The following is a 16990-nucleotide window of genomic DNA, read 5'->3' as shown; positions in this document are numbered from 1 at the left end:
ATATATATAATTAATAGAGAATATCTTAAATATTAATTTACTTATAGAGGCAAGACTATAACGTGTTATAGTAGATAGGATATATTAGGTTAAGTTATATACTATCTCCTTATATAACCTAAATCTAAGTATTACTAAAACCTGTCCTATTATTCCTTAGACGCTCTAGCGAGCTTTGCCCTGCGGCTAGCGTGATTAGTTAAGGAGTTTTTAGCGCAACGCTAATCCCTTTAGAGTTCCTAGGAGTTTTTAGCGTTGCACTAGCAGGGGTAAAAGCTTGTTAGAGCGTTCTGATGAATGAGATAAAAAACATAAGGTATAAGCAGCTAATGACGAGATGGAATATTTGAACGTTAAGATGAAAGAGGTCACAGCTTCATCCGAAACAACCGTTTGCTTGCTAAAAATGAAATAATGAAGGACGAAGTAAGTAGGTCTACCGGGTACAGAGTAATACTGCCCAGTTGTCAAAGAGTGAGATAAATGACGCAGCAGCCCTGAATAGGATGACATACAAGAGCTGTTGTCATTCGCAACCTCCACGCCAAGGATTGCATCTTCAAAAGAATGTGAGGCACTGCACAGATGCAATCAAGACAGGATATTGTGGCTGGATCAAGAAGTGTTGGTGACGATTTTGATGCCTGGTGGGCGAGGGAGCCTTGTGGATCAGCCAGTTGGCTGCACGAGATCGTGTCAGTCAGGCTAGTCGCAAATTGTGGTCATTCGTTCAGCGATGATGAACTCAGTAACACGGACGCTACAAGATCTCCAAACCTGCATGTATATAGAAAATAAAGAACATTCTTCTTGCAGGCCTACAGCTGGAAAAATGGATAGCGTTTGATGTTCTCAGCGCCTCGCTATTCTTGTCGTGCGCAGCAGTCGCTATTCCTGTCCTTCGGTGGAACCTCGACATGTCTTGCCGAGCGATCAGGAGGCAGCGTGGAGAGCTGTGGATCCTGCCTGCAAACCACCCGATGTGTATGTACCATAGTGTGTCGTAAGTTGAGTCAATAAATTAGATGATGGTAGTCTTTCCTCACCAGAACGTGAGCCGTCCGATGAAGCAGAGCCCCTTGTAGCCGTCGTTCTTGCTGGCATTCCCTCATGCCATACCATGCAGATACCATGTACCGTAGAGCTTAACAAGGAATGCCCACATTCCTATATTAAGACTAGTTTGCTAGTTCTGTACATGTAGCTAATGTACCATAGATCCTGCTTAAGGCTGTATCAATTACATTGCCTACACTGTATTCTACCCCACAATTTTGAAAAGTAAGGGGCACACTACCAGTAGTGGATCCTGCTTCAAGCTATACTAAATTAGTGTTATATATACATAGTAATATCTCTGATCAGACTATTCTCGTCACCAGCATAGTGATTGTGATTCTGCTGTCGAGATAAAATGATAGAATACACATCCACACACACACACAGAGAGAGAGAGAGAGGTGCCGACAGTCTCTAGGATAGATGCCTCAACGACTAATAAAGCTAGATCAAAGTAGGACCACAATAAGTCGAAATCCAAGTCTCCAACATGCCAACTTGGTGAGTAAACAGAACAACACAGCCATTGCGAAATGCCCCACGTGTGCTACTTTCAAGAATTGTGGTGTTCTTGTACCGGAGACTCGTTGTTTCACGTTTGCGGTTGCGGGATTAAGTTTGCGTAGGCTGCTGTTCATATGGTAATGGATCGTGATTTAGACGTCGCTTGACTTACTTTGTTGCACATTTTTTGTTTAAAAAGAATTCCTACACTATTCAGGCCAAGGGCACAAAGTCTTCTTGCTAGCTCTCACACGGTTGAAGCATCGATCAATGTGAATGTAAGGTAATAGCAATAGCAATATCGTCCTTTTTATCCGAAATGCTCTTCAATTTGATCAATCATACACTCCAAACCCTATCATATCCTCAATACGCCCCATCCCTCCTTTCCCACATCTGCCCCTTCACAGTCGCAATTTTCCCCAAGCCACTCCAAATCACCGCATCAGTCGTCAACTCCAAGCCCTCCACTTTTACGGGCTCACCATCGAGCCCCCACAGCGACAGCGCCACGTAGTTGATGCCTCTGTAATTCAAAATCCCTTCGTTAACGGGGAATTTAGTCTGCGGTCCGACGTTGCTGACAAACTTGCCATACTGCCATCCGTTGACGTAGAGCTGGACTCTGTATGCAGGAAAACTGGATCCAGCGCCCGTGCCGTTGGCAAAGGTAAAGGAGAGGGGGATGTCGTAGCCGGTGGGCAAGTCGAGCTTTAGCTCTGTAGCGAAGAATCCGATACCTGGGCCGGGGATACCGTCGATGACGGGGCCCTTGCTGGGTTTCCAGTCTACGCCTGGTGCGGACAGTGCGCCGGGGAGATGGAGTCCTTGTCTCTCGACGAAGAGGCCGCCTTCGTTGAGCGGACCGCGGGACAGGTCGAGGTAGTCTTCGCCGCCCAGGTTGCCGGTTAACTTCCACTTGATGTCTGATGCGTTGTGGCCTGTTAGAATGTAGTCGAGGACACCGCGTGGGTTCTTCATGGTTTCTCCGCCAACTACGTAGTTTTGGTCGAGACCTTGGTTATCAACGACAATTGTTATGGTGTAGGTCTTCCCCTTTGTCAATTTGGGAAGGGTAAATGTGGCGTTTCCCTGGTAAGCAGCGTCGTATCCGCGCCAGGAGCCGAGGAATTGGTCTCCAATCCAAGCGGACGACCCGAAGGCGCTGCCACCTTTTGTTGACAGGTAAAAGGTAGTCTCGTTACCGGTTGCGGTAAATGTGCCGCGGTAGAGCAGAGAGCCCGTGTGGTAGCCGTAGTCTGAGCTGTAGAGGGACACGGGGGTGGTGAGGGGTCGAAGGGAGTTGTAAGTCTTCTTCAGATCGGCTGTGGTCCACGCACTATCATCGTAGCCAGGCTTAATTTCAGGCAGGGAATCAAGGTATTTCCATTCAAGCTCGTTCAGCTGCGGCATGGCGATTTTGGGCATGGCAAATTCCATGTTGGCGCTGACAACGCCTTCGTCAGAGACCTTGAAGTCGAGGTCCTTGTCATTGAAAGTCAGCTTGGAAGGGGAAGCTGGCGCTCCTCCAATGATTTCAATAGGCGTGGTAGCATTGAGATCGCCAGTCATAGCCAAAATGCCGCCAGTGACCTGGGCAGTGCGCATGAGGTAGCCCGCCTTCAATATAACCGGGTTAGACGAATCGTGCGGCGCTTGGTCGATAGCCCAGTAGTTGTAGGCTTCGTTGCGGTCAAGCATATATACGTAGACATAGTTGCTTCCAACGCCAAGTTTTGCAACTTTCCTAGTACCGTCGGCCCTGAAGTTCAATACGGTGTATCCGCGCGTAGCAATGTTCTGGACATCGCCTTCGAGGACCTCGAGCCCAGTGATAGCTAGAGCAAGTTCATGGGTCTCCCCAGGGCCACCATAAACGATCAAAACAGTCTTGTCCGCATACTTGTGCCATGTGAAAATTTCGGCAGTAGAGTATACCAGGGTTGAACCGCCGATATCGTAATCGGTGACATGGACCTTGGAGTCACGGCCATTCAGAGACAAAGACGTGCCATTGATCTGCGGGACAGTGATATTGCCAAAAGCACTAGTCGAGATCTTGAGCTGGTAGCTCGTAGAATCAAGGGAATTGTACCTTGTATGCCTCACAAAGTAAAATTTGGTGCTGTTGCCCGAGGCGGGAGTGACTGACAAGGCAGTGGAAGTGGTCCAGGTACTATTCGAAGCATCTCCTCTCTTTGCAGTCAGATATGCGGGGCTGACTTTGAAGAAGTTGGCCTGTAATTTAAGCTCGGAATACTTCTCACGGTCCACTTGGCGGTTCTCTCTGATTGCCGCTGCGTAATCGTAGCTAGTGTAACCACCAGGATGACCCAGGTTTCCCCAATTTGTGCCACCGTACATCATGTACAGATTCAGAATTGTGACACCAAAGCTGTAGAGCTGCTTGTAGAAGACGCGCTGGAACTCAGCGTTGATCAGAGCGCTACATTTGTCAAAACCAGTCCCGCCCCAGGGATCGAAACTACCAGCCTGGAACTCAACAATAGCGTAGGGAGTGTTGGGACTCTGTGCCTCGTGCGCCTCTTTCCAATTAGTTGGAAACTGATCATCTGGCCACAGGGTTGGGTTGGCACAATCTATGTATCCACTTAGTCTTCGATGCTCAAGTAAAAGTTATATCTGACTTACCAAAACCAAGAGGATATCCATCATGGCCGTAAATGTCAACATCAGCAGGTCGACCAGGCGCATTGTGTCCAAACGTATTAGCATCATTATTGATCAGAGGAACAACGATACCAGCGTCCCTAATTTGATCTTCTACATATTGCATGTAGACTGGGTCTGGGAATGGCTTGATTGCAGGAGTTGCTCGTGTGTACTCATTCTCTGGTTGAACCAAGATGATTGGGCCGCCATTCGTTATCTGAGCTTTGGCGATTGTGTCACCAATATTCTTCATGTAGCTGTGGTGCATGAGCGACGACTTCTTTAGGATGATGGAGGTAAGCTTACTTGTCCGTAGCGCTGAGGAAGTCCGGTGCACTTGTTCTCAGTGTACCGTTAATTCTTTGGATCCATCCTGGGAAACCACCACCCGACGATTCAGCATTGATGTAGGGTCCTGGTCTCGCAAGCAGGTAGATGCCAACCTCTTGAGCAGCATCGAAAAATGGCTGCAGATCAAAGACACCCTCTGCACGATACTTGCCAGGCTTGCCCTCGAGCAATGCCCAGTCTGTGTAGAAGGATACACCATTGTAGCCAAGTGCTTTAATCTTTTGAAAGAGATCGATGTATAGGTCGGCAACCGGTAGACTGTACAATATAATGTCAGCAAGATATCATCTCCTTCTCCAGTGAGGGACAGGACATACCGGTAGGGATGTACTTCACCAGAGTACAAGAAGATACGTTCGCCATGTACGAAGAGTGAATGCTCATCCCAAGTGACCTGTCCAAAAGTGTCAGCACTTTCACTCCCCTTGCCAATTGCCAACTCCAAGAGCCTACAATATTCTGCAACGGCGCCCTCTTGTACGGCTTAATCCAATCCTTAGGTGATCCACCCACTGCCCTTGCCGCACTCCCAATCGCAAGACAAGACAGCGCAATGGCACCACCAAGCTTTGTAAAGCCCTTCATCCTGTCCAACAAAAATTGACCCAAAAGTTAAGAAGGCAATCCTGCAGAATCGGAGCGGATGGGAACGGAAACAGATAGATAGGAGGTACCATAAATAAAGTATACCTCCCAGGTATAAGATCACATAGGGGGGTTCCAACCAAAAGCCGTAGTTCATCCTGATCTCTCCCGCAAACGAGATCCCGAACAACCGTGTGTTTCCCCGTCTTTTCCCCATCTCGCGTAGTGTGGTACTACAGTATGTCCGTGTTATGTAGTGCTGATCCCTGGTCGGTTCAAGCGGTCAATTTACCGGCGTTACCACATGCACTCACCACCGCAAGACCCCAATTCTGTATGCACACCTTACAAGGAAAGCTTCTCAGCCAATTTGTTCGATCCGCCATCTACAATGCCTTCGGGTAAACAAAGGACTTCTCTAATGACGCCACCACGCCCTAGAGTTCCTATCATGGGAGACTGCCTCACCCGTTGGGGAGCTTGATTGCCAGGTTGTGGAGCTTACGGGAAGCTTGGGTGTGGGAGGGGGCAGGTGCGGGGAGAAGCTAAGTTGGGAAAGGCTTCCGGAGTAGGCACGGACGCGAGGACAGGAATACGGGCATCGGGCCATTGGCCGAGAGGTGGGATTGCGTGAAGTCTTCACTTGCGATCACAACATTTGCAGGTGGGAGGGAGGAGGATGGAGTAAGGCGTGCGGGGGTGTATGATGTACCGTAATTGTCCTATGCGCACGGGGCAGTTTGTGCTGTCCCTAGTAGAACGAGCAGGTATATAAAAGCGATACAGGTACTTATTCGCCTATCGTTTTCAACTTGAGGAGGTTTTTCTTTTAAGGCGACAAAAAGGTATCTTGTTTCCTCAAAGAAAAAAAGGAAATACCCGTGCAATTCAAATGTTTCGCTATGAACTAAAAATACCAAATGACCTCAGCCGTTGAAATCGCCAGACGCAGGAAAAGTCGGGCATGTGTGTCGCTGCAAACGAAAAGGATGAAGAAAATGCCTAGGAGAGTAGTACCAAATGCGTCGAGTAGATTTCGGTAAATCCACCCCAAATGAGTGGAGCTTACATGCAAGGATTGGAGTAAAAAGATATACGTAGAAGAAAACTCGGCATGAAGTGAATCTGTCTTTCAGTGCTGCCGTAGTATCATGTGTAAACTCCCCTTGGCAGCCATATCTGGGTAAATTTCAACGGGGTTGATGCTGATACGCGTAGGTATCCGTTCCTGGAGGATTTGGCGGCCATTGGCTTTGGTCGTAGGTGCTGTTGCCAGTGAAATCCAAGCCATTATAGTAAGGGTCTATGCCGTACATGTTGTAGACCATATTTTCTTCGTCCGCGCACATTACCGGAGTAAAATCCTCAAGATTTTGCAATCCACGATATCCAAACCCAAGTAGCCTATTTAACGGGGCAGTATTCACTTCACCGCTGTATCCAACCTGATCCGAAAATGGCGCGGATGCGGGAAGACTACCCGTGATACTATGCTGTGCGTGCACATTGGACATGCCTAGCTGATAGGAATTATTGTAGAAGGAGGATTGATCTTGAACCCTCTGGTGCAGCGTTGCTCCGCTTAGGGTATTACCGTCCATGTGTGGACCATGGCAAGGCCCTCCCGCTACTGGCATGTTAGCGGGTACCCCATTTCCATCTGCTGCACTTGATTTGGATGGGTTGACTACTGTGAAACCTGAGGTGAGAACAGGTTTGCTCATGGACACTTCTTCAGTCTCGCGTTTCAGACGAGTAGGATTAGAGGAGGCATTGCGTTCCGCGTGGCTGTCCTCTTGGGGAAGTATTGAATCTGCCAAGTCCAGCTCTTTATCAGTCCATGAGCCGTCGTGCTTGGCATGAATGTTGCCAAATTCCTTGTGTGTCTTCTCGAAAAGTTCAAGGTAGTCCTTCAACCCACCACCGCTACTATCACTTGTCGAGCTTTGCGGAGAATCGCCAACTTTGCCTCCAGACTCTTTGTACCGCTCTCGTGTAGTACGATAATAACGTTGCCAACTAGCCAGTTGCTTTACCCAAGAAGCGCCCATAGAAAAGCGCTCTAAGATGGTCTCAAGATAATTATGCGCAACATCATGCGCTCTGGGTCGCCTGCGCGAAGAAAGACTGCGAGCAGGATCCATATTGGGGAAGTAGTGACAATATATCGCTTCGAATGTTAGCTAGAGTCTGAGCCTTCATATCGGGAAACCTACTGCACAGGCCTACCGTGAAGGAAGCAAATGCAACTATAGGCATCTGAGGAAGGTCTGACTTTCGCCGAGCAGATTGCATATCGGCGAGAAGGTCAATGAACTCTTTACAGACTTTCCAGCATTCCTGTGCCTGGTTGATCCAATAGTCTTCCGTCGGTGGTCTTGCTCTGATTAGCGGCTCATCTAGTGGTCCGACAGGTTTCTTCTCCGCCCACGGAGCCATGGCCATATATTCCCGATATAGGAAGACCGTGCATACTGTGTAAAGTGCATGTATAAGAAGATAGTTGTCGGACCCATTGTAGACCCTATCTTGGTTGTTTTCTGCCGTGAGTTGCAATTGATCTGGAAGCTCCTGTTTGAATAGTCGAAGTTTGTTTTCCAATTTCTTGAATTTAGTATTTTCATCCCATGGCGGTGTCGCTCCTTCTTGTCTAGCACACGTCAGCACTGCCTTGTACAGTATATCATGGCATACCTCACCTTCTACCACCGCTACACGACCACTTGACAATTTCACCGAAAAGGTCAACAATCGTGATGTACCAAGGAAGCTCACCCTCGAATTCAACTTCCCATTTGACCTCTTCAAAAGGAATAGCTTGTTGCGGATAACCGGATTGGTTATACTGACGCATGGCCAGTTCGCGTAGGGCATTCCTTCGCCTTGCGTACGCAGCATTGGTTTCGCCAAGCAGTCTCGTTCGAACTTTGCGACCGAATTCGAAAGCTCCTTTGCTACAAGGAAGCTGGATCCGCTGGAAGTCTTCCGCACTTAACATTCGGGGCCGATTCTCTCCCCAGCTCATATAGCAGTCCAGGAGGCAACAGCTCCAGAAGGTGCGTCTTTGGATTTCGCGAAGAATGAATTGGTCTTTTTCCGAAAGTCGACGCTCAGGCTCCTTGAGCATGGCTGGTTTTCTGTCGTCTTGATCTGCGTCAAATTGATAGCTGAGGCCCTGCGCGCAGCGTATCGCAGTCCCTATCCTGACCCAACCCTTTCTGCCCTGCAAAGCGGTCCACTCGTGGTAGCCTAACAGTAATAAGGCCTGCACTTTTTCCAATGTCGGCTCCCCCGGAAAATCACACTTGCCCATGTGGTAGCGCGTGGCCTCGGCATAGAAATTGGCAGTCTCAATAGGGTTATTATTTTTGTGCTCTATGAGCTTGGGGCAGAATCGTGCCGTTTGGGTGAGAAATGCCAAAAGCAAAGGTGGGTATTGAGGTTGTGGCATTGCTGAGGACGCGTCCAGTCTGGAGTCTGAAGGCAATCCAATCTGCGGTCTCTCTCGTATACAGCTGAGAAACACTCTTCTGTGGAAAAATGGAAAGTCGATGGCAAGATGTGTCTCGTATATTCCAAACTGCGTCGTGTCAGTGAAGGGAGCCAGGCGGGGAGTTGGGAATTATCACCAGCTCGGCCCAAACCTCTGCTGTGAGCAGTGGTGATTCGAGCGCATCTTCGTAAGTTCCCAATCCATCTACTGAACGAGGCCGCAGGGGTGCGCTGTATATGGGCACGCCCGGCGCGTGTGCCGCAACCTTGCGTTGACGCTTTTTGGCTGGCAGCTGTGAGTATGGGTTAGCAGGGTAGGTCAGGGGAAATTCGGCAGCCATGCGGGGGGACACATGACTTCTTGCTTTGATTCTGACGCGCGGTGGCTGTCACACGGTGGTGGTGCAGGCTCTTGGAGATAGAAAATGCATGCGACGAGTTTTCATCATTCGTACGTTTTTAGATATAGAGCCTCGGATGGAAGTGCACGTGGTTCCTTGGGGCAATGAAGGATATAGAAGAATCACCTCACAGCACTTACGTCTCCATCAGTGGTGCTCTCGCGGCGAGAGGCGCCGACAACGCTCGAGCCTGTGGTAGATTGGTAGATGCATTCGGCATTCTTGGCTTGGCAAGCTTTACACTGTGACTTCTCGCCTTCATTGTCGCACTTTGTTTTACTTGAACGACACTTGAGGCAGGCCACGGACGCGCGCACTCGTGTCGGCCCAGGCGTCCGCTGCGGAGAGGCCTCGACGGTGGAGGGCGAGGCCTGACAGATGGGGGAGGGTGGAGGGCGCGTGGGTTGTTGATATGGGTAGGTGGTCACGGCGTTCAGCCGCGGTGCACCATTCTCTCCAGGTGGAGGCGCAGGCGCACCGGCGGCGGCCTGCTCTCGTGGTGGGTAAATTTTGGCGGTGTTTGCAGGGGAAAGCGGGCGGCCAAAGAGTTGCCAGAAGGAGGATGGAAGTTTGCGCAGTCGTATCGCCCGACGACAGCGTTCGGCAATATCTAAACACGGGCCGGAGCTTGGAGGGTGTGGTGCCCAGATGGTGGTGCCCAGCCGGTCAGTGGTGGTGGGTCTCCCCCAAAGGGTGTGGGGTGCAAGGTGCAAGGCTGGCTGCGTTGAAGCGAATGCAAGATGGGCGATGTTGCGCACTGCACTGCGATCTAGGCCTAGGCAGCGTGCAGTGTCGTGTCCAATCTGGTGTCCAATCTGGTGTCCAATTTGGTGACGCTCAGTTTGTGTGGCCCTGGAGTCGAGAAGGCGTTTGGATGCTGCGGGCAGGCGGGTATTAACGTTGTTGGCTGTGGCTCCTGACGGCCGAACAGCTTGGCGCTATTGGGAACGGCCATGGGCCATGCCGCGTGTTTTAAGCGATGCGATTCAACCGTGTGGGCTGTGGTTCTGTGGAAGGAAAGCTACCTGTCGCCGCCAGTTCGTTGCTGGGTGGTGTTGGGAGCTCAAGCGCGGCGGCGGCGGTAGCTGGAGGCGTCAGGCGTCAGGCATCAGGCGTCAGGCGATTTGCGTGTAAGTGTTAGGTTAGGCATGTGTGTCTGTGTGCTTATTGTGGTCTGGTGTCTGGACTCGCGTGTGTCCAATCCAAACGAAAAGACTGGCCAATTTGGTGGCGGACATGGATGGTAGTTGCTGTATGTGCTAAGGTTGGTATGAGAATGTAACAGGGCGTTAGGCCAGTCGTGGTCGGCAATTCTGCCTAGCGCACCCTTTTACTAGGCTGGATACGTACTATGTGCATGCTGGGTGTAGAATATATGTCATACCTGGGTAGGTAGTGGCAGGTTGGTAGCTCAGCATCCATTCATTATCACATGGGCTATAGATGGCGGTTGGACGGGCTGTGAGGGAGCGGTGCATGGCGCGGGCCGAGTACTTAGAACCCTTCTCTCCCTCTGGCATCTACCTAGTACCTGATAGGCATGGCAGGTATGTATAGAGTAGGTGTATATTCTCATAGTACATAGTCTAGAGTACATACTAGGTACTAGTAGTACACACCATACCTACGACTACCGCATGCTACTCCAGTCCATACCTACAACATACCTGGTAAACTGTAGTTGCTTCTGCCTCGACCAAGTCCCCATCCCGTAGTACATAGCTCATGTCTCAGGGATTGGTTTTCTCGAGTCTGGCTTGGGTGTCATCCAGCCACCCATCCATCCTCCATCATCCTCCATGATCATCACGATTCACAAAGAGGTGCTGACACGTGGGTTGCATGAGGGGCCCCAACGCACCTTTCAGTCGTACCGGTAACGCAGATCTGCATACATGCACGCACGCACGAAACTACTGTATCTGCCACCCAGGGCGTTCCTTTTTGCGCCCCCGTCCGTCGCCGCAGTACAGAACAACACCGGCGCAGTATCTGCGGTGCCACATACGGTAGGCCTTTTCTGCCTGTCAGACAGAGCAGGACCCCATGCAGCCTCTACTCCTACCTGGTATCCTCGTGCATAACATAGTACGTACCATAGAGTATACTATATGTGCACGGGTAGTAAGCATCTCAGCATCTGCTTTACTCAACTGTCGACACAAGTGGTAGTAGCCCTACCACACAACACTCCCGTGTCCCACATATGGGTACGGTACTACCTAGGTATACTACCTCTCTTGGGCAACTCTTTCGTCAGCCCTCGCTACACAGTGCACGCTGCATGCACGCTGCATACTGGGGCACTACACTCCATTCGCCATCGTCACCCCAACAGTTTACGAGATGACCACCATGTAGCTGCTGCGTGTGTACGTACGTGGTCATACTGATCTACCCATCCGCTCTCGATTGGGCGTGCACTGCATAATCGCATTCGCCACATCCTGACGCCCTGGCAGCCCACCCTCGAGTCCAGCTGCAAGTGTCCAAACACCTGCAGCAACCCACTCCTTGCAGAGAATCTTACCATCCCCATGTCGTTTCCGCGCCTTGCAGACTTGCCCCAAGGTCATCTCCATACTCCGCAATCCGCAGTAACACACGGCAGTCGGCACCCTGTCAGCTCAACGGCCTTGATGCGGCTCTGCCCTGCCATCAGCCCTTTGGCCCGCCAGCTCACATGCCAAAGAAGGCCAAGTTCCAACATCATGCGTGAGCCGAATACAACCATAGATTGCCGTCCCCATCACCTGCGAATCGGCTCTTTTTGGCTCTGTTCAGGCCGACACCGTTGAGCGAGTATTGCGTGCTATCGACCTGCATCTGCTGCACTCTACCCAAACGAGGCGGCCTTCATCGGTGAAAGACGTCGTGGGCATGCTGAAGCTACGTAGACATGGACTTACTACTCCTCGAAAAGCTGATCAGTCGCACCCTAACGTCCTATCCTCATCCATGGCGGGAGACAGGCAGTCCGTCGCAATTGGGGGAACGAGTAGGCACAAGTCCAGCCCGGACGAGACTAGCATGGCTGCGGGGTGCGTGGATCAGAATCCAGATGGCTCTTAGTGAGTTGTGTAGAGTCAGAGTGTCGCGCATCGCGCATCGCGGATTTGTATGCACTCTGTCCAAATCTCGCTTGCACCGCCACAGACGTCATAACGTCTCGCGCTAACGAGCAACTTGGCAGGCGTGGGGGCCCGGCGTGGGGAGTGGCTGCCCAACCTTGAAATGGAATGGTTCATGTTATCTGGTGGCTGGCCGTACACGTGCTTTGGCCCGTGACTACCCGTTCCAGCCAATCAGATGAACATCGTCAACAGGTGCCAGATCATGATGCTCCTCATCCTCCACTCCTGTTTCAAGCCAGCCAGTCTCTATCATAGTCTACTACTTTCATTTTCTAGATGATTCCTCAATAGTCTCATCTACCCTTATTCCCCATCAACCTTTTGAAAAATTTCCGTAACCACTGTCATTGATCAACAGGCTCCTCAGGCCCCTGCTGCTGAGCTCTGGTGCACTGCGCCGGTAACCTTCACATCATCATATCCAAACTGGCCTTGTCGGTTTTGCGATTTGGACGTAGTTTGGAAATGTAGCCTTATCAAACGGTCGTCTGCAAGAGTTGCTACTGTGAAGAATGGCTTCTATCCCGTTTTACGTTCGCATCTGGTTGAAGCTGCTCTGCGCGCTAGTTGACAGCACCTTCTCCAGACATGTCATGTCTTGAAAGCAAGCAACCACGACCAGAGCTTCCAATCTCAATGATCTTGACGGCCGAGCGTCAGCCTTTCAATCACGTATCATGTCTTTTCACTTTCCATCGCTTCTTCTCGTGTACATCCCACCTTGGTTTCGTTCCTTGAGTGGCTCCAGATCTACACAAACGGTCGTGCAGCCGACGTGCACATTGTGTTTGCATCTTGCAGCCATCCTCAAAAAAAAACCACTCTCCGGCTTAGCGAATGATTCTCACACACTTCTTCTCCTTTAGACCCTAGATAACTGTTTTGGCTTACCATCATCGAAGCAAGTTTCGCAAATCAATGGCATAGTGAGACTGGACTTGACGGGTTGCGCTCGTTACCTCAGTCGCCTCACTCACCTGAAGTCAGAAGCCGTTATCCCCTCCATACCCTCACTAGAAAAGGAATAAGAGAAAAAGATTTACTATTACCTGCACGTCTTGGTGTCAAGCGGTGTAGACCCGCCAGCTCTTCTACATTCCGTTTGCTACCCATCTACCGCTCTATTCTTCTATTGCATCATCAAGCTACCAGTCATCTGCACGCCAAACCACCGCATACCCAGTGTCTCTCTTCCTCGCAATGATGGATGCCCGCGCGTCCTCTGCTACCGCTTTCAACTCTCTGCCCATAGAGGTACGAAGCGGACAATTTTCAATGGCACCGACTTGAACACTAATCAATGACTCCAGCTCAACAAGGCCATAGCTCATGGGCTTGAGTCCGACAAGGACATCGCTACCTATCGTCTTGTATGCCAAGCTACGAATAATGCCATCGATGCAGATAACAAGTCCTTCTGGCGCGCTCGATTCCGTAGAAGCTTTGTTCTTCAAGCAGACAAGACGAATGGCGAGCTGCAGAAGCTCTACCAGCGTCGTTCGAAGCTGCTCCGCCGCGGCAGGGGCTATACTTTCTTTTTCGGTAATGACGCCCATGAGCAGAAGGTCACAGAGGTGTTGCGAGACCTAATTGTTGGTTAGTGTGTCCGCTCTGGCAATCACAGTGCACCTAGGGTGACTCGACTAACACGATCAGATTCCTTTAAAGAGCCTCCAGAGAGAGATGAACAAGGCCGTCTCCATTGCAAGAATCAGGAACGCCTGCGAGAGTTCATTCTCAATTCGAGAATTCTTATCCAGGACCGCCGTGTACCTCCTGCTAGTGAAGAAAAGTGCGAATGGCTCGATGAAACGCTGATTGCGGTCAAGCTCATGTGCGCGCATTTTCTGTTTGAATTTGAAGGTATCAAACACCAGATCTTTGCCTTTGAGGAGTCTCAGCGCGCTGTCTACAAACCTAGTGCCCAAGCTAGGATTTTCAGGGGTGGCGATATGAACTATATCAATTTCGATTGGCTAGGTCATTGTCTAGACTTCTTCCGTCATCATATGATGAGCGAAGAAGCATACACTCTTTTTGAGAACATTAGCGAGCTTCCGGCGACACAGAAGCCGTCAGCATGGCGCGAGAGTCTCAAATTGGGGGCGCGGCCACTGAGTAGGCACTGGAAAGGCACTTACTCTTTCCTCGACGCTCCAGAGATAGCCCAGCTTCGTCGGCTCACCCCTGCAGAGTATAGCAGTCACTACTTCATTGACAAGAATGTCGACGAGGGTAAGATCCAGGTATGTATTCATGCAACCACTCCAGTAGAGCTAGGGCTCACAGAGGGTAGTCACTCGAACTAGAATTTGTCCCCAAGGGTAAGCAGATGAAGTGGCCCCAAATTTTCGAAGATCGCTTGCATTCGCTTGATAACTCACATGAGGCGCGCAAGAGACCCCAGGGTAAGGGCAAGGCTAGAATCAGGGATCGCAACGGCGAGAACATCCAGTTTGTCGGCACCGGCGAAGACCTAGAAGATGACTTCAATGCGATAGGATGGCTGAACCCTCTACCAGCACAAAAGGGCATTCCAGGCTGGCAGCGAATTACATTCATGAAGCATTTCATGGAGAACTTTGACGAGGTAGAGCAAGACAATCTGTGGGCCTACGAGGGCATTGTGTTGCCCGGTGGTCGAATGATTCTCGGGCGGTGGTGGTATGCATCAGAGCAAGTTGATTTCAATGTAAGGAAAGACATGATGAAATAAGAGGGTCGCTTTCGAGAACTGATGTTTTGCAGCAAGACTACAACGGACCTTTTATCCTTTGGGCAGTGGATCCCGAACCCGACTCCGAAGCTAGCGTTGATGTGGATGGGGAGTCTGCTGATGATGCAGCTGATGAGGAATGATGAGCTCTTTTTACCCCATGCAAACACCCAAACACAAGCTGTGTCCAGACTATTTTGACTCTGAACGAACCTCACTCACCAAAGTCTTTCTCACAATTTCTCATATCAAAAGCTCGACCCAGTTTTGGAGTAGGAACACATTCATACGTCTAAAGCGGGCGGATTAGAAGATTTACTATCTGACTGTGCTTCTAGCTGGCACATGCATCTTCTGGCGTTGTGTTTTGACATATTCACTGATACAAGGGGTCGAAGTTCGGTCTAGTTGCTAGCATCTTTTTGATGAGGCGGTATTCTTCATTTGAGAAAGATTATTATTTGAAACTGTTTTCAAAATCTGCATGGAGTCAAGTGATAGTAGGACGATTGGTGATGTCGTGGGTGGCAGGTGCGTTGTCCCAGGATTGAGGTCAGGATTTCCAGCTGGAGTGTTGATATCACGTATCACGTGACGCGGAGGTTTCGCTCAACTCCGATCATTCTCTGAGAATTATCAATTCGCTGAACCACATCAGTCGACGGCGTCCGACAAACGAAACGTCGTCCCCCAGAAGACCGGGGCCCAATTCGCCCTCTGGGATACCTTGGACAAATCGTCACGGCCCTCGACTTCCTATCGCAACAGCCAGCAGAAGGCCACCATGGACGCACTTCCCATCACCAAGAAGCTCATAGCTTTTGGTAGCAAGAAGATCTACCTGTATGCACCCGTGCCCACACCAATTGCTCTCACTGAAGCATTGACTAACGTCTCTCCCCAAATTAGTCCTAAATTCACAATCGCACTCATCCGCACCCCCCGCCTATCCCCCTACCACGCCCGCTTCCTCGTGCCCCTCGACTTTTCCAAATACGATCTCCGCGACTACCTCTACCACGCCTACAATGTGCGCTGCTTCAACCTACGCTCCTACGTCAAGCAAATGCCCGTGCGCGATACGCGCGACGAACAACAGACCTGGTTCCGACCCGAGTCGAAGAAGTACATGACGGTCGAGCTCGAGCATCCGTTTGTCTGGCCCGAGACGCCGGATCTGACGCCGTGGGGACCCAAGGATCGAAAGCGTGAGATTGAGGATTCGGCGAGGAATGCGGGCGTGTTGGAGGGTAGGGGGATTCGGGAGAGGGCGAGGACGCTGCGGGAGCAGGCGAGGGAGCTGTTGGGGACTGAGTTGAAGGAGAGGGATCCCGGGGTTACTGGGAGGCTGTGGAAGAAGAAGAGGAGGGAGGTCAAGGGCAAGTCGGCGTTGGAGCTTTGGGAGTCGAGAAGGCCGGATAAGTTGATTGAGAGTGATGAGGCGGAACGGTTTATTGTAAAGGCTTGAGGGGGAATGAGGCTGGGTTTGGTGTTATGTCATGTATAGTTTTGGGAAGAAAGAGAGGGGGGGTTCTGGAGTTTCTATCTCGTATGCGATATGCTCAAGTTTCACACAAATGTCTTGAAAATAGGCCGACACATACCCTCAAACCCTATAGCAGCACAACCCATTCCCAATTCCCAGCACACACTATGCTCTGCACCACCAACTCCATGCCAACCATCAGCATAGCATCATGACACAATCTGGAACCAAAGAAGGTGTAATACAAATGTCATCCTATCCACGGAAACAAATCCCCCCCTTCTCCCCCACAACCACAAATCCCGGCCTTGATTTCACACGATACGTGATGAAGAGATATACAGACAGGATACAGACAGGTACAGATGACGAAAAAGCGTTGGATAGAAAGGGGGAAAAGTAGAGATGGCGGAATCTTGTTGGATCAATGGGAGGAAAGGTGGATGTGTTGGATTATGCAATTATGCGGCAGATACGGTGGATATTACAGGTACCGGGCTCAGTCTTATGTTCTATCTTTTCTCTGCACTTCCATACAGTGATGGGAATTTTTTGTGTTGAAGGGGGGAGGGGTATGGTATAATACGGT

General features: G+C 50.4%; 5 protein-coding genes across 5 annotated transcripts; 3 read left to right on the top strand and 2 right to left on the bottom strand.

Moving 5' to 3' along the window:
* Positions 1–1929: 1929 nt before the first annotated feature.
* On the bottom strand, positions 1930–5173 carry IAQ61_006037 (uncharacterized protein; the record flags this gene model as incomplete). The annotated part of the gene is made up of 5 exons (XM_003835892.2): positions 5041–5173; positions 4905–4981; positions 4543–4845; positions 4216–4493; positions 1930–4163 (listed from the first exon to the last, which is right to left on the bottom strand). The coding sequence occupies exons 1-5, from the start codon at positions 5170–5172 to the stop codon at positions 1930–1932; spliced, it is 3024 nt and encodes a 1007-aa protein (XP_003835940.1). The 5' UTR covers position 5173.
* Positions 5174–6362: 1189 nt separating this feature from the next.
* On the bottom strand, positions 6363–10424 carry IAQ61_006036 (uncharacterized protein; the record flags this gene model as incomplete). The annotated part of the gene is made up of 6 exons (XM_066097036.1): positions 6363–7342; positions 7389–7822; positions 7872–8752; positions 8802–8957; positions 9206–10003; positions 10416–10424. The coding sequence occupies 6 exons, from the start codon at positions 10422–10424 to the stop codon at positions 6363–6365; spliced, it is 3258 nt and encodes a 1085-aa protein (XP_065953028.1).
* A 1178-nt stretch (positions 10425–11602) lies between these two features.
* IAQ61_006035 (uncharacterized protein) lies at positions 11603–12137 on the top strand (the record flags this gene model as incomplete). The annotated part of the gene is made up of 2 exons (XM_066097035.1): positions 11603–11662; positions 11802–12137. 2 exons carry the CDS (start codon positions 11603–11605, stop codon positions 12135–12137), a joined length of 396 nt encoding a protein of 131 aa, XP_065953027.1.
* A 1265-nt stretch (positions 12138–13402) lies between these two features.
* Positions 13403–15058, top strand: IAQ61_006034 (uncharacterized protein; the record flags this gene model as incomplete). Its single annotated transcript, XM_003835895.2, has 5 exons — positions 13403–13453; positions 13510–13795; positions 13856–14445; positions 14496–14891; positions 14948–15058. The coding sequence occupies 5 exons, from the start codon at positions 13403–13405 to the stop codon at positions 15056–15058; spliced, it is 1434 nt and encodes a 477-aa protein (XP_003835943.2).
* Positions 15059–15699: 641 nt separating this feature from the next.
* IAQ61_006033 (uncharacterized protein) lies at positions 15700–16383 on the top strand (the record flags this gene model as incomplete). The annotated part of the gene is made up of 2 exons (XM_066097034.1): positions 15700–15758; positions 15825–16383. 2 exons carry the CDS (start codon positions 15700–15702, stop codon positions 16381–16383), a joined length of 618 nt encoding a protein of 205 aa, XP_065953026.1.
* Positions 16384–16990: the final 607 nt, after the last annotated feature.

This window comes from Plenodomus lingam (assembly GCF_022343315.1).
Source record: "Plenodomus lingam strain CAN1 chromosome Unknown contig_23, whole genome shotgun sequence".
Taxonomy (NCBI): Eukaryota; Fungi; Ascomycota; class Dothideomycetes; order Pleosporales; family Leptosphaeriaceae; genus Plenodomus; species Plenodomus lingam.
Note: the sequence above shows the minus strand (reverse complement) of the source record. Positions and strands in the feature narration are given on the sequence as shown.